Raw genomic sequence first — 16058 nt, forward strand, 5'->3', positions numbered from 1 at the left:
ACTGGGCATACAAAACTTGTGCCATTTACATAATGAAAACAAGCTGGTGTTTTTTTTAAACACTAGTATTGATTTTGGTTACCAGTGTTGTTTATGACATCTTGCAGCCTTTCTACTTAGCATCACTTGGATGGCTTGTGTATCAATGCAACTATCTCATGTAATTACTGTGGTGAGTGGTGTGAATAGTTTTGCAATGTCGACGGCGATGAGGAGAAAGCTTGATACCTGCAACTTACTCCTCTTGAATATCACTAAGGGGAATGTCATGCCTACTGATTTTGACTGTGAGAGCTATCACAGTCAACAACACTGTCACTTTCTTTTATTTAATAAGGTTTGTAATTTTGGAATTTATCTCAGGATATTGGCTCACACGCTAGTGATCAAGAATTTGTCCCACCACCTTATCTCTCCGAATCTTTTAATCACTGAGATTTGAAGTTGTTACCTCAGACCCAAGTGCTGCTGTTCAGGTATGTGTTGATGATGATTGTGAAGGCAAAATCTAGTATGACTGACTGAAAGTACAGAGTAATAAAAAATCTGTGTGATGCCAGTATACTTAAAAAGAATGAAGAGTGACCAAAAAAAGGTAACGCTCTGTGTCACAGGTTGCTTAATTTGGCGAAAAGAGGACGTGGTTGGAGAGTACAATACTCATCAGGAAGTTATTAGGAACATTACAGTAGTTTCACAGTTACTCTCAACTTGACCGTTTTATAGTTACTCTCGACTTGATCAGTCATGCTCTAGGCAATGAGCTATTGGGGTACTATGAGTGTGGGAAACAAGCTTGGCTTAAAGGTCTTGTATCTTAACTTACAGTTCATGTATAATATTTCCTTTTTTTTTGCAACAAGAGTAGATCAGGACAGTGTAAAATGTTAAGATGCCTTACTCTGTACGGTTGACATCTCAAGAGACTGAACATTTTATATGGTGGCAGAAACTCGAAGTTACATATTATTTACCTCTGTGGTGAGGGAATGTATAATTACTTGCCGAAGATAGATAAATCACAGATGCGCGGGGTAGCCACACCATCTGAGGCACCTTGTCACAGTTCACGTGACTGCACCCGTCAGAGGTTCGAGTCCTTCCTTGGGCATGGGTTTGTGTGCTATCCTTATTGTAAGATAATTTAAGTTAGAGTAAGTAGTGTGTAAGCCTAGGGACCAATGACCTCGGCAGTTTAATCCCATAGGAACTTGCCACCAAATAAATCACAGCAGTAGATTGAGATTGTACTCTGGACTTTGGTTTTTGTTATTGTGTCAAGACCATACTGTTGTTCCAATGTTTGACATACTGTGCATGATATTGATTTTTGTGCTGCTGACTGCAGCACTCAATGTACTGGGCCAGCTGTTGTTCATGAATTTATCATTATACTTGTCGTCAATTGGAGTTTGTTTCCTAAGAATTAGTTCGGCTTCTTTTAACGATTGCTTCAAAAATTCAGCGTTTTCTTGAGATTGGCTAGATGATGCTTCTTGGTTGCAGTCTGACTGGTAATTTCATTCTTAACTGCCTGGCATTTGAATGTTTCCGTGACTAAGAGAGTAATATAGTGAAACCCCGCCTTTACTCTTTTCATTGTGGGAAAATGTAAAACGTGGAAAACAACATTTCATCAGTAAAAGTTACAGATTGGATCTCCCCTTGGAATTTTTGCACTTTGTTTGATGTATACACAAATAGGCATTGTTAGAGACTCGTTTATTATCTGATAAAGGTTTATTATCTAATAAAAACCAATGGTATAACTGGAACTGGTAATTAACTGGGAAGTAGAAATGTTTGACTTAATTTGATAAAACAATTGATGTTTTTGGAAAGCCTGCAGCTGTCATTCATTATTTAAATAGTGAAGCACTGCACCAGTTACATATTTTTTTCATGCTTAACATGCCGCATTTCTAGAATTTTTTCTCATTGTCAAGTGCAAATATTTACATAAGTATATTGTGTGTTGTTTGCATGTACTCCATCTCTTGCATTGTAGACACCTTTTTGAGGTTATCAGGTACTATGCGTCCTCACTTATGTAGGAACCCACACATATGCAAACTAAGACTCACGCTGCTTGTTTGTGAAACACCACAAAAAATATGTATGTAAATATTGCGCTTGGCAATGAGAATAAATTCTTGAAACGTGTCTTGCTAAGCATGAAAAAATGAGTAAATGATGCTGTGTTTAAATAAAAACATCTGAGTAATGCAAAGTCAGTGAAGGTATCAACTAGTGCTACAAGTGACCAAATGACGAGACATGCTAAATATGGTTCAACAAACGTGTCATACAATCATGAAGCTACACGTGCGCGTAACCATTTGGAAATGTTTGTGATTGGTTATGATATCTTCAATCGAGTAACCAAGTTACTCTGATCAGCCACCCCACTGAATAGAGCTTGGCATGGCTGGAGGTACAGCACTAATTGTTCCAACTTTTACCCATTTACCTCTGAGAACTGCTGAGTAGAGTGCTCCGATGTCAAAAAATTTAAACCACGTATCAATGTAAATATACTTGACAATCAGTGCCATGCCACTGTCATTTTACATCAGTTACATTAATTTTTTCTCCATAGGAAAATTAAAAATATATTAATCCAAAATCGTGTGCAAATTGACATTGTAGACATGGGAAATTTAACGGGAGCAATAAAAAAATGTCATAAACAGCAGGACAAAGTTTATTCCAGAAACATAAAAGCAGGGTTATACACCTCAACATTCTGTGATCAGTCTTGCGGAAAAAGCTCTGAATGGTGCTGCTATATCCAAGTTAGGGATAGGTTTAAACTTTACACTGACACCCATGTATTTTATAAGTTCTGTTGAACAGGTTGTTTTTAAATTACCTCCAGATGCTGCCAAGGTGGTTAGGAGAAAAGTATGTCATTGTTGACTTGGGCACTGTGATGTTGTCCTGTTGTAATTTTTATTTATTACATATTCTCTCCCCCAAATTTGTTGAACACCACGTAACAGTTCAGGCAGCAAAGAACCTCAATCAAAATTTTGTGTTCTTGGCTGTGTATCAAAATTCTTCATTGATCAATAATATTAATTTCAATTTTTATATAGCAGTTTTGGCTTTGTACAGCATGAGAAGGAAAAGATAATAAGATAATGGAGACCAAACATGATGGCTGTGATAAAGTTCTAATATACAGGACGATTCAAAAAGAAAGAACTGATTTCAGTTGTTTATTACAGACAAACTATGAAAGATAGAAACACACTGCACATGTTACTGAATTGTGGATGGTTCACAGTTTTACGTTTGCACAGACACTATACTGTAACTCAACATGAGCATCCTGCATTACTCGAGAGAAATCGGTATGATAGACAATTTCATCCTACACACATATCAACAGGTCCCTAATTATTGAATCGACAGCTTCAACAGCTCGATTTTTCAGCTCTTATAGAGTAGTTGCCAAAAGCAATGAACAAGATATTGTTGACCACCTCTTTTGCTCCAACCTTATGGGATGTTGTTAAGATAACACCACACTGTAGTGTGAAAGTGAAGTGGGGTGCCGTCATGCACAAAAAAGAAATAATTGGAATCTTCATAAAGTTGAAGAACAACGAATTCTGTAGCTTGTCCAGGTACGGCATTCTTGTCACAGTATCCTCCACAAAAAAGAAAGGTCCATAAACTTTGTGAACCGAAATTGCCCACGACATGTTCAGTTTTGGTGAGTCTCTTTCAAATTCAACGACGACGTCAGGATTTTTTACCCTCAAATTCTTACATTATGTACATTACTTTACCTGATACATGAAACATCGGTTTGTAAAAACATATGACACATTCAAAAAAGGTGTCCTCTGCCATATCCTGGAGAACTGAAATGCAAAATTCATACCTTCTGTTGTGGTCACCAGGATGCAGTTGCTGCAAAAAGTGTAACTTTTTAGGCTTCATATGCAGGTGTTGTTTCCGAACTTGTCACACTGTTTGAGGAAGTTGAAGTTTTTGGCCTGCCCGTCTTGGGGCTCCATGTGACTGCATCTTGGATACGCTCAGCATTTTTGTCGGGTGCCTGAACGATCAGTTATCCTCCCTTTGAGTATGCCACCAGCTTCCTAGAATTGTATATGCTAGTCATAAATCTGCTTGTGCAGAGGTGGCCTTTTGCTGAATTGAAGTGGAAAGCATGTAGCACTGAAGCATTAGATTGACTTCACGCAAATTCCAACACACATTATGATTTCTCTTGTTGTGGTGTAGTAGCCATGTTGCTACAGACAGACAGCAGCCCAGCTGTGTTAAACCTTCGAACCTTCTTGCACATTGTATTTTTATCTTTTATCTGTTCTTTCTTTTGAATCACCTGCTATTTGTCATCAGTGGCATTCTTTAAATCACCCCAGAACTTCTGTATATGGTTCAAAAATATTAAGTCAAATTCTTCTCTCTTAAAGCTGTCTTCATATGACTAAATAATTCACCATCTTTTTGTCATACATTCCATAAATTATTTTCTTGATTCCTGCTTATAATACAAATTTGTGTGCAGTTTGGATCCATTCTGTGGATTTTTCATGAAAACATTGTGATAAAATCTTGTAGTAATGCGTATTTTTATCATCAATGTCTTTAATACAGTTGCTACATAGCATAGTATAATGGTTACAGAATAGATAAATTCCAAGTTTGGGCTGGACTGTCACTGGCCAACAATGTAATCGCTTTGTGCCGGGTGTCTTTTTTTTTCCACTGCCACAGCTCTCACACTTGCTTGGCACTGGACTTTTTGGATTTCTTTTGACATGAGCTTTCCTCTGACTTGCATTTTCCAGATTCTGAGTATATTTACAAGTCATATGAGTGACATCTTTCATTATTTTTTAAGTTTCAGTTTAATACCAATTTTAACCTGTATTCTGGCAAATATTTTTATTGGCTCACTTTGATTCCAGTAGTCCTCCACAAGCCTTTCACAATGACACCCAAATCACTGTCCTAGCTAAACACTTTCCTACACTACACCAATTTATAAGTTTAGCCAGTGCTAATTTATAACAAACACATGCATGCACCTGCATTGGACCGTTGTCATCACAGGCAGAACAAATACTGCATGACAAGCACATACAGATGTGCTCTAACCATTGTGGATCAACCGTTGTTTACACATTATTAGTCTCATAGTTATTAGTGATCATATTTTGTAACACAATAAAATTTGACTGATGAGCAAATGGAGATTTTCACTTCAAAATTAAATATATTTTTTGAATGATTTTAATTTCCATCTCCCCCATAAAATTTAGTGTATTTATTCAGCTCAATCCATTTCTGTTAACGTAGCTATGAATTACAGTGAAAGTTGAATGGAAAAGACAGGGACACTATGTGAATGTTGCTCTGCTTCAGTACTTTACAGCTTGAGGCCAGCTATTTGACACTGTGGCCTGTCTTCAGAGGCATCACACATTCTTTCCGTGGTCAGCTATTACATGAAAAGAGAAAAATAAAGTTTGCATAGTCACATAACTAACATATAATTTAACATATAATACAACTTGTAAAAGGGCTTTAACGTACATTGGGTTGGCGATTAAAGGTAGCAAATGCCACCCACAGCTTTGTCATGTGACATCACATTCACGCAAGAGTAATATTATACCAGCTGAAGGAGCTGCTTTGCATTCACGCAGGGTTGAGCCTGATATTCTTATTTTTGTAGCCGACAGAGGCAATGCTATAGTTATGTTGGAAAAGCAGAATTATGTTCAAAAGATGAAGCACATAGTATTTAATCCTGTGTATTGCGGACTTAGTGGTGACGCAGCACAAAAAGTGTTTAGTGGAAAGCTAAAACCTTCTGAAGAAAAATTCATTGTTGCAAGAGACTAGCAACAGTTATAATTCTTTTTGTGCTCTCCCTCCTTTCTTACACCCTCTCTAAGATTGTTCATCCTTCTGCAGATCCACTAAGAAAGGGCTCCTCTTAGGTCAGTGTGTGGATCATGTAAATAACTCATCAGATATCTTAAGTCAATTAGAGGGATTGCATATGAATGACTCTAATATTTTAGTAAGTTTTGATGTGGTCTCTCTCTTCAATCATCCTCCTCTGCCTGATTTGTTACAGTTAATTTAGGTTTGGTTTGGTGTTGAATCAACAAACCTATTTCAGTACTTTTTATTTGATGACCAGTTCTTTGAAAAGACACATGGAGTTCCCAATCTTTTTATGGAAGATTTTGAGGAAAATGCCTGGGTTGGCAGCCTGCTTACATTGTTTGGCTTCGTCAAAGTGAAGTTGTAAGCAGCTTTTTAGAATGTATAAATTCCGTCCACTTGAATATCCAATTCATGATAGAGGTATAAAAGGATGGCTGCCTTCCCTTCATTGATGTGCTTTGTCAGGACAAAGGTTGATGGTACAATGGGACATGCTGTATATAAGAAGCCAACTCTCACTGATTTGTATCTTCAAGCTGATGATTATCACCATCTGTCTCAGTGTGAAAGGTACTCTCTCTACCTAGGTTCATAGAGACCAAGCCATCGCAGATTCTGAAAGTTTGTTAACAAAGTTAGCCTCCCTTCAAGCCATGTTTCGCCAGAATGGTTAGAATGAAAGACAGATCAAGCGCACACAGCGCTGTAGACCAACTGCAAATTGGGTGAGTGATGAAAGTAATGAGGTGGCACCTAAGTCTGTGACCCTTCTGCCTTACACAGGTAGCATTTCTAACAAGATTTGTTGTGGAAACACAGTGTGAAGCATGTTTTTCAAGCACAAAGTAAGATTAGGGCTGTTTAGGAGTCTATAAAGGATGATGTTGGTTTGCATAATGCAAGTGGATCAGGAGATTTGAGAAAATCATGAGTCCACAATTTCTATTTCACTTCTGTATACCATTGTGTGTGACAGACTTCAGTACCCCAAACCCTGTGTGGAATGGGTTCCTAAGATGTTGTCTGACCATCACAAAACACAGCTAATGGACGACACTGCAATGTTTCTGGGGTGCTACCATGAAGAAGATTTTTTTGAATAAAATTATCACTGGGGACAAGACATCAGTAAATTTCTAAAATGAAGAAACAAGAGAGCATTCCAAAAAAGTTGATGTGTTCTCATTCCTGAAGTAAATCAAAGAAATGTGAGTGAATCTTCTCTGTCAGAAAGTGTATGGCTACTGTGTTCTGGAACCAAGTTTTGTTGATGGAATTCATACAGTGTGACGTGGCCATCACCAGCGCTTTATACAGCATGACTCTTCAACATCTACAAAAGGCAATTCAGAACAAACGAAGAGAAATGTGGTCATCAGGCATTTTCCATCTTCATGACAATGCTTGGCCACACACTGTAGCTGAAACAAAGATACTCCTATAGCTTTTTCTATGGGAAGCGTTTGACCATACAGCCCATAGTTGATACTCTCTGGTTTTCATCTCTTTGCTCACATGAAATGCCAGCTGCGGGAACAGCATTTTGGCACGGACAGTGAGCTGGATACCAGCTGGGAGAATTGGCTGAAAGTACATGTGGCTGCCTTTTATGACGAGGGTATTAGAAAGTTGGTACCACACTATTACAGACATTAATTCAAAGCAGTTACAATGTGGAGAAGTGTCTAGAAAGTGTAGCTAAATGTTACAAATTAAATATTTTAGATTTTTGCTTTAGTTTCCATTTCGCAACCGATTGGACCATTGGGGTTGGGTGGGGAGGAGTGGGGGGGGGGGGGGGGGGGGTGAAGGGAAGGTGACACAGTCCTTGTTCTGTTATGCGCAGCACTTCCGGGAACATCACCTGTATTGTTTTCACTGCCTCGATCAAAATTTGACCAGCTGCTACTTTCTTTTGTAAAGGCATTATGAAGCCTGCAAAGCACGGACTAAAAAATGTATGGTTTTTGACTCTGTTTCATGAACTTAATTCCATTACTATTAATTAATGCTAATGAAACACGGATATGAATACTGTTAGTAAAGCAGTGAGTTATATCTTTATAATGGCGTGATGCTCGAGTGTTGTAGTGAAACACCACTGAAAATACTGTGCAGAACTGATTATGGCTGTTGTAAGTAAATAAAAGTGGTAGACATTTTTTCTTCATCATAGTAACTATAGTATGTTAATTTATTTCAGTTGCAATTTATTTCAGTTGCAATTTATTTCAGTTGCAATTTATTTCAGTTGCAATTTATTTCAGTTGCAATTTATTTCAGGTGTCCAGAGCTGCTGTTTGGTGCACGCATGTATGGCACTGGTGTGGACATGTGGGCCGTGGGCTGCATCTTTGCAGAGCTGTTACTGAGGGTGCCCTTCCTGCCTGGCGACTCTGACCTTGATCAGCTGACACGTATTTTCCAGGTTCTTGGTTCGCCAAATGAAGAGAACTGGACGGTTTGTAATGATTTTATTCTTGCAAGCTAACTTGAGCATATATATGTACAGTACAAGCTTTGTCATATTAATTATTTTTTAATTGCTTGATTATACTGAAATATTGTGGGACAGATTTCAGTACATGCACACGTAATAGGAGGAAGAGGGACAGGCTTTTAACAACAAGTTTAAATATGGTGCTTCAAATCATATGACCCATTTTTCATGTAACAGTGGACTGGGAATAACAGCAGCAGAGAAAACAATACTAGTGACAATGACACAATATCAATTTTTCTATATTGGCATGCAGATATGTGAAGGAAGGTGGCAGTAAATGATTGTAGGGCATTACTGTCATAGACTTCTATAGTTTGAAGCTCTGTTTCAGTAAGACATTTTCTTTTTCAGTCTGTCTTTATTGGCAGTATCCCTGTTTGTAGAGTACATTAAACTTGTGTTGAGAGAGTTGGACCATATCTACCTTTCTATAATAGTAGACAAATACCATCTCATTCAGGAAATTAACATGCACAACAGTGTAATTTGGGTCCACATGCGAGTGTTAGTGAAGATGGACCAAGTTTTTGACATATTGAGCTTGCCACTGATGATAGGTGCTTTGGTAGTAAGCTTTGATTACAGGCAGCTGTTTACTGCATGCTCGAAGAGCATACAGAAATTTTACATTGTGTTGAAAGAGCATGATCCATACACAACACTATGAATGGTTTTAAAGAGAGAAGTCAAACATTGGAAAATCCAGGATGGAATGTAACAATACGAGAGAAGGAAGATGCTGAGTCAGGATAGACACAACAAAAAGATTCACACAATTAAAGCTTTCGGCCATAAAGGCCTTTGTCAGCAGTACACACACACACACTGCACACACATCTGCAGTGTCAGGGAGCTGAAACTACACTGCGAGCAGCAGCACCAGTGCATGGTGGGACTGGTGACTGGGTGGGAGTAAGGAGGAGGCTGTGGCGGGGAGGGGGAGGGATAGTATGGTGGGAGTGGCGGACAGTGAAATGTTGCAGTGTAGACGGAGGGCAGAAGAGAAGGTGCGGGGGGAGGGGGTAAGTAGCGGAAAGGAGAGAAATAAAAAGAAATTAAAAGATTTGGTATGGCAGTGAAATGGCAGCTGTGTAGTGCTGGAATGGGAACAGGGCGGAGGCTGGATGGGTGAGGACAGTGACTAACAAAGGTTGAGTCCAGGAGGGTTACGGGAACATAGGATGTATTGCAGGGAAATTTCTCACCTGCGCATTTCAGAAAAGCTGGTGTTGGTGGGAAGGATCCATATGGCACAGGCTGTGAAGCAGTCATTGAGATGAGGGATATCATGTTTGGCAGTGTGTTCAGCAACAGGGTGGTCCACTTGTTTTTTGGATACAGTTTGTCGGTGGCCGTTCATGCGGACAGACAGCTTGTTGGTTGTCATGCCTACATAGAATGCAGCACAGTGGTTGCAGCTGAGCTTGTAAATCACATGACTGGTTTCACAGGTAGCCCTGCCTTTGATGGAATAGGTGATATTAGTGACTGGACTGGAGTAGGTGGTGGTAGGAGGATGTATGGGACAGGTCTTGCATCTACGTCAGTTGCCGGGGTATGAGCCATGAGGTAAGGGATTGGGAGCAGGGGTTGTGTAAGGATGGAGGGATGGAGGAGTATATTGTGTAGGTTCGGTGGGTGGTGCAATACCACGGTAGGACATGACGAGATGTAATGGAAACTCCGGTGGAAAATGTAATTGAGTTGGTCCAGTCCTGGATGTTACTGAGTTAAGAGGGGAATACTCCTTTGTGGCCGGACTGTGGGACTGTGGGAGGTGGTGGGAGACTGGGAAGATACAAGGATGGGAGGATAATTACGGTCAGTCAAGGCTTCAGTGAGACCCCCGGTATATTTTTAGAGGGACTGTTGTCACTGTAGATGCAACGACCACGGGGGGCTAGGCTGTACGGAAGGGACTTCTTGGTATGGAATGGGTGGGAGCTGTTGAATTGGAGGTATTGCTGGTGGTTAGTAGGTTTGATAGGGACAGAGGTACTGATGTAGCCATCTCTGAGGTGAAGGCCAACATCTAGGAAGGTGGCTTGTTGGTATGAGTGGGACCAGATGAAGTAAATGGGGGAGAAGTTGTTGAGTTTCTGGAGGAACTTGAATAAGGTGTCCTCACCTTCAATCCAGATATCAAAGATGTCATCAATGAATCTGAACCAGGTGAGGGGTTTAGGATTCTGAGTTTTTAGGAAGGATTCCTCTAGACAGCTCATGAATAGGTTAGCATAGGATTGTGCCATGCAGGTGCCCATAGCTATACTGTGGATCCTGCCATCAAAGGAGAAGTAATAGTGGGTGAGGATACAGTTGGTCATGGAGACTAGTAAGGAGTTTGTTGGCTTGGAATCCAAAGGGGGTCTGGAAAGGTAGTGTTTGATAGCAGTGAGGCCATCAGCATTAGGAATGTTAGTGTACAGGGAGGTGGCATCAATAGTGACAAGCAGGGCACCGTGTGGTAAAGGGTCAGGAACTGTGGAGACTCGGTCGAGGAAATGGTTGGTATCTTTTATATAGGAGGATAGGTTCCAGGTAATAGGTTGAAGGTGTTGGTCTATGAGTGCAGAGATTCTCTCAGTGGGGGGCACAGTAACTGGCCACAATGGGGCGTCCTGGGTGGTTGGGTTTATGGACTTTAGGAAGCATGTAGAAGGTGGGAGTGCGGGGAGTGGTAGGGGTAAGTTGAGAGATGAACTCTGGGGAGAGGTTCTGGGATGGGCCTAAGGATTTGAGTAGTGACTGGAGATCCTGCTGGATTGCTGTAATAGGGTCACTGTAGCATGGTTTGTAGGTGGAAGTATCTGACAGCTGATGGAGTCCTTCTGCCACGTAATCCTTGTGGCTCAAAACAATGGTGGTGGAGCCTTTGTCAGTAGGTAGAATTATAGGGTCGGGATCTGTTTTTAGATGGTGGACTGCAGTTCTTTCTGCAGATTTAAGGTTATTTTGCATGTTGAGGGATTTGGGGAATGATGTTGAGGCAAGGTTCGAGATTAAGAAATTCTGGAAAGTTAACAGGGGGTGGTTTGGAGGAACTGGGTGTGGATCACGGTTGGATGGAGGAGTGAACTGAGTTAGGCAAGGTTAAATATTTGTCTTTTGTTGAGTCTGATTGGTCGGGTTGATGGCAAAAAAGTGTTTCCACTGTAGGGACTGGGAGAAGGAGAGAAGGTCTTTAACTAGTCCTGCATGCTTGGATTTGTGAGTGGGACAAAAGGTGAGGCCTTTGGAAAGGACTGATATTTCTGTGGGACTAAGGCTTCTGTAGGAAACGTTCATAACTGTGTTGTGGGTCTGTTTAGGTTCTGGGTTCTGTGTGGTGGTGGGAGGGAGTTTTGGAGTGTGGGGTAACTGTAGTAGGATGGCAAGACAGGGTTTGTCAGCCATGAGGGGGCATGTGGGAGGTTTGGAGGTTGTTGTAGAAGTGGTGGACAGTGGTACTTCGAGGCGGGAGTTGGAAGTGAGTAGGATGAAGAGATTTTTGAGGTGGCGTTGTGCATGTTGCTCAAGTTCCTGCAGGGCAAGAGTTTGTGTGAGTTATGGGTTCCAGGAATTTGGGATTACGTAGCAGGAGAATTTTGCGGATGGAGAGAAGGTACTGCAAGGAGGGTTGGGCTTGGTTGGTATGGTTTTGCAGACTATGTTGGTGAGAGCTAAGGATTGGTGTAATCTGAACATGTGGAGGTCTTTGTTGAAGGAGGGGTGGCAACCAGAGATGTATAATTGGATGGTAAGGCCATTAGGGGGGATATCATGAGCCAAGCAACAATGCAGGAACAGTATGTGGGACTGGGATCTGGCTAGGGATAAGGAATCTTTTCTGTATTGACACAGATGGAAGGAGCAGGGATCCATGGTGGTGCAAAAAATTGCGAAAAATTACGTAAGAAAGTAGAATTAAGCCCGAAAAATTACGCACAAATACACCCAAATAAGTGTGAAAAGTACAAAAAAGACTAAATGGATACACAGGGGTGGGCGGGGAATATGAAATCTGGGGAAGACGACGATAGTGAAGGGCGAAAACTCACTTAAATCGGCAAGAAGTCACAAGGGTCAAAGTAGAGAATAACTAACCAATAATAAATATATATATATTACTGTGTTTAGCAGGTTTGCGGGTAGATAAGCGTTTGAGGGTGGATAAGCGTAAGGGGGACGGCAGATGTGACTGGATGAGGTGGATTTAGTGGGTGTGAACAGGCATAGAACGTGGAAAGTATGGGGGTGGGGAGAGGTTCGTAGTTGGAGATGTAAGATCATGTGGCACCGGAAAAGTGCAGGAGATAACACGCAAAAATACGGGAGCGTGATCAGTTGGAAGATATAGGCTTCATTATATCGGTGAGAGTAATGTGGGACCTTAGCGTGGTCTTGAGGCCATCTGTTGCTCGCGGCCAAAACGGTTGATACAGTGTGCCTCATAAGTAGAGCATGCAGTGCTGTTCGTAGGCGACAAGAGAAGTACAGGAAAGAAAAGAAAGAAATATGGACATTCAGTATAGCGGATACAAAAGAATGTAGTTACAATGGAAAACAGCGCAGGGTTAGGATTGAAGAAAAGATGTCAGGCAAAAATCAAACAATGGAAAATCCAGGATGGAATGTAACAATACGAGAGAAGGAAAGTTGCTACTCACCATATAGCGGAGATGCTGAGTCAGGATAGGCACAGCAAAAAGATTCACAGAATTAAAGCTTTTGGCCATATGGCCTTTGTCAGCAGTACACACATACACACATGAAAACACAACTTGCACACAGATCTGCTGTCTCAGAGAGCTGAAACCACACTGCGAACAGCAGCATCAGTGCATGGTGGGAGTGGCGACTGGGTGGGGGTAAGGAGGAGGCTGTGGCGGGGAGGGGGAGGGATAGTATGGTGGGAGTGGCGGACAGTGAAATGTTACAGTTTAGACGGAGGGCAGAAGAGAAGGTGCAGGGGGGGGGGGGGGGTGGGTAAGTAGCGGAAAGGAGAGAAATAAAAAGAAATTAAAAGATTTGGTATGGCAGTGAAATGGCAGCTGTGTAGTGCTGGAATGGGAACAGGGAGGAGGCTGGATGGGTGAGGACAGTGACTAACAAAGGTTGAGGCCAGGAGGGTTACGGGAACATAGGATGTATTGCAGGGAAAGTCCCCACCTGCACAATTCAGAAAAGCTGGTGGGAAGGATCTATACGGCACAGGTTGAGAAGCAGTCATTAGGATGAGGGATATCATGTTTGGCAGTGTGTTCAGCAACAGGGTGGTCCACTTGTTTTTTTGGCCACAGTTTGTTGGTGGCCATTCATGTGGACAGATGGCTGTAGTGGAACATGTTTACCAGGAAGGTGATCATGAAATAAATAGAGCGAGACGAGTGTCATATCAAAAACTTCGCATTATTATGCATGCATGTATATAGAGAGGCTATCGAGATTGATAAACACCATAATAATTTTAGCATGGAAGACGAAGGTGTTAAACTGGATAAAATTTGGATGTCAGCATCGCACTATATGCGTGACAGTCGATTACATTCAATCGAGATTGTTGGTATTACCAGAGACACTCTCATATCCGACGTCACGTGATCGACAGTGGTGCCCTCTGCACTGCCTATATAATCGGCTCTTCCTCAAGTTCTCTTCGCTGCTGTACCTCTGAGGATGTCTCCCGCAGTTGGAAACGAAATGTCAGGGGAGAATTTTATACTTCGACCATGACCTAAGTGAAAACCAATAAGCCATCTGTCCGCATGAACGGCTACTGACAGACTGCGGCCAAAAGTTTACCACCCTGTTGCTGAACACACTGCCAAACATGATATCCCTCATCTCAATGACTGCTTCACAGCCTGTGCCATATGGATCCTTCCCACCAACACCAGCTTTTCTTAAATGCACAGGTGAGAAATTTCCCTGCAATAGATCCTATGTTCCCGTAACCCTCCTGGACTCAACCTTTGTTAGTCACTGTCCTCACCCATACAGCCTCCGCCCTGTTCCCATTCCAGCACTACACAGCTGCCATTTCACTGCCATACCAAATCTTTTAATTTCTTTTTATTTCTCTCCTTTCCGCTACTTACCCCCTCCCCTCCGCACCTTCTCTTCTGCCCTCCGTCTAACCTGCAGCATTTCACTGTCCGCCACTCCCACCATACTATCCCTCCCCCTCCCCACCACAGCCTCCTCCTTACTCCCACCCAGTCACCAGTCCCATCATGCACTAGTGCTGCTGCTAGCAGTGTAGTTTCAGCTCCCTGACACTGCAGATGTGTGTGCAAATTGCGTATACGTGTGTGTGTGTGTGTGTGTGTGTGTGTGTGTGTGTGTGTGTGTGTGTGTGTTTCTACTGTTGACAAAGGCCTTTATGGCCGAAAGCTTTAATTGTGTGAATCTTTTTGTTGTGCCTATCGCAACTCAGCATCTCCGCTATATGGTGAGTAGCAACTTTCCTTTTCTGTTATTGTTTAAAGAGAGAAGAATATTTGACACTGATCTATGCCTCTCATGACCTTTCATGGTGACAAGTGATGAACATATGGAGAGTGGTCATGCGATGATTTGCACAGTTCATGAACTGACAGGTTGTCAACTAAGAAGGCATCAACACGGGATGGGGGCAGGCAGTTGTAACAAACTAACTAAACAAACAGTGTCATTGTAAACTTTGTCTCTGTCTTGCTAATATGGAAAAAGAAAGGGAATTAGGTCAGTGTGAATAAGATGATGTCTTAAAGTGCAATTAGTGATGAAAACTTCCAAGAAAAAATATTGTCACTTATATTCGGACCACTGAAACATGTCACTTCAAGCCATTTGACAAATGCCTTAAAGTAGGCGGCATGACTAATACACAAATGAGGAACTTGAGGTGCTTCATCTGCTGAACCAAGTACAGCACAGCAATGTAAGGCAGGTCCTACATCAATAGTACTGTGTTACTGGCTTCCGTGTACATAAACATCGTGTGTTGATGTTCTACTGCTTGCTGTTAATTGTGTTGTGTCTCTGCTTTGATACATATTTACACTGGTGTTCAAAATTAAAGCAAACTGCTATTCCCCCGTCCTGTGTCTAATTCACAATATAACCATACAAACTGTCAACATATGTCATTATGATCGTGTTCTGCACGGAAGATGGCATTTGTATCAATGAACAACCATGCCAGCATTGACATCAGGGCACCTATCAAGCGGGGTAATGTTTGCATGTTAGTCCCACATGGCCAATCGCTGTGTACACAGTCCAGACGTGCAGTATGGCACAGGGAAGGCACCCCAGACACTCTGCTGTGGAGGGTCATAGGAAGAATGGAAGCAAGAGAGTCATAGACTGATGTGGACCGATAGCCTAATGTGAATCGTCTGTTGCTTCTCGGATGAGGTGATAGTTTATAGAGACTGAAACTGTATCCCGGCGATCAGGAAAGGACTGACATTGTGCGAAATCACAGAGTGGACCATTATTTGGCTGTAAGGGAATGACATACCGCCTTAGTACTGCACTGTAACACTGACCTCGCAGGATCCCCTCGACATGTTGTATTGAGGCAAATAGTGTACAGAAGGCTTCAGTAGAATGGCATTTAGTGTTGGAGATTTGCTGTCTGTTTACT

At 41.7% G+C, this 16058-nt stretch overlaps 1 protein-coding gene across 2 annotated transcripts in view; it reads left to right on the forward strand.

Moving 5' to 3' along the window:
* LOC126281903 (cyclin-dependent kinase 7) overlaps nt 1-16058 on the forward strand; it is a 69725-nt gene that overhangs the window by 34420 nt on the left and 19247 nt on the right. For both annotated transcript variants that reach the window (XM_049981226.1, XM_049981227.1), the window contains exon 6: nt 8224-8401. In XM_049981226.1, coding sequence (XP_049837183.1) covers nt 8224-8401 — 178 coding nt within the window. The remainder of the gene's footprint in view (nt 1-8223; nt 8402-16058) is intronic.

Source organism: Schistocerca gregaria, chromosome 7 (assembly GCF_023897955.1).
Source record: "Schistocerca gregaria isolate iqSchGreg1 chromosome 7, iqSchGreg1.2, whole genome shotgun sequence".
Classification (NCBI taxonomy): domain Eukaryota; kingdom Metazoa; phylum Arthropoda; class Insecta; order Orthoptera; family Acrididae; genus Schistocerca; species Schistocerca gregaria.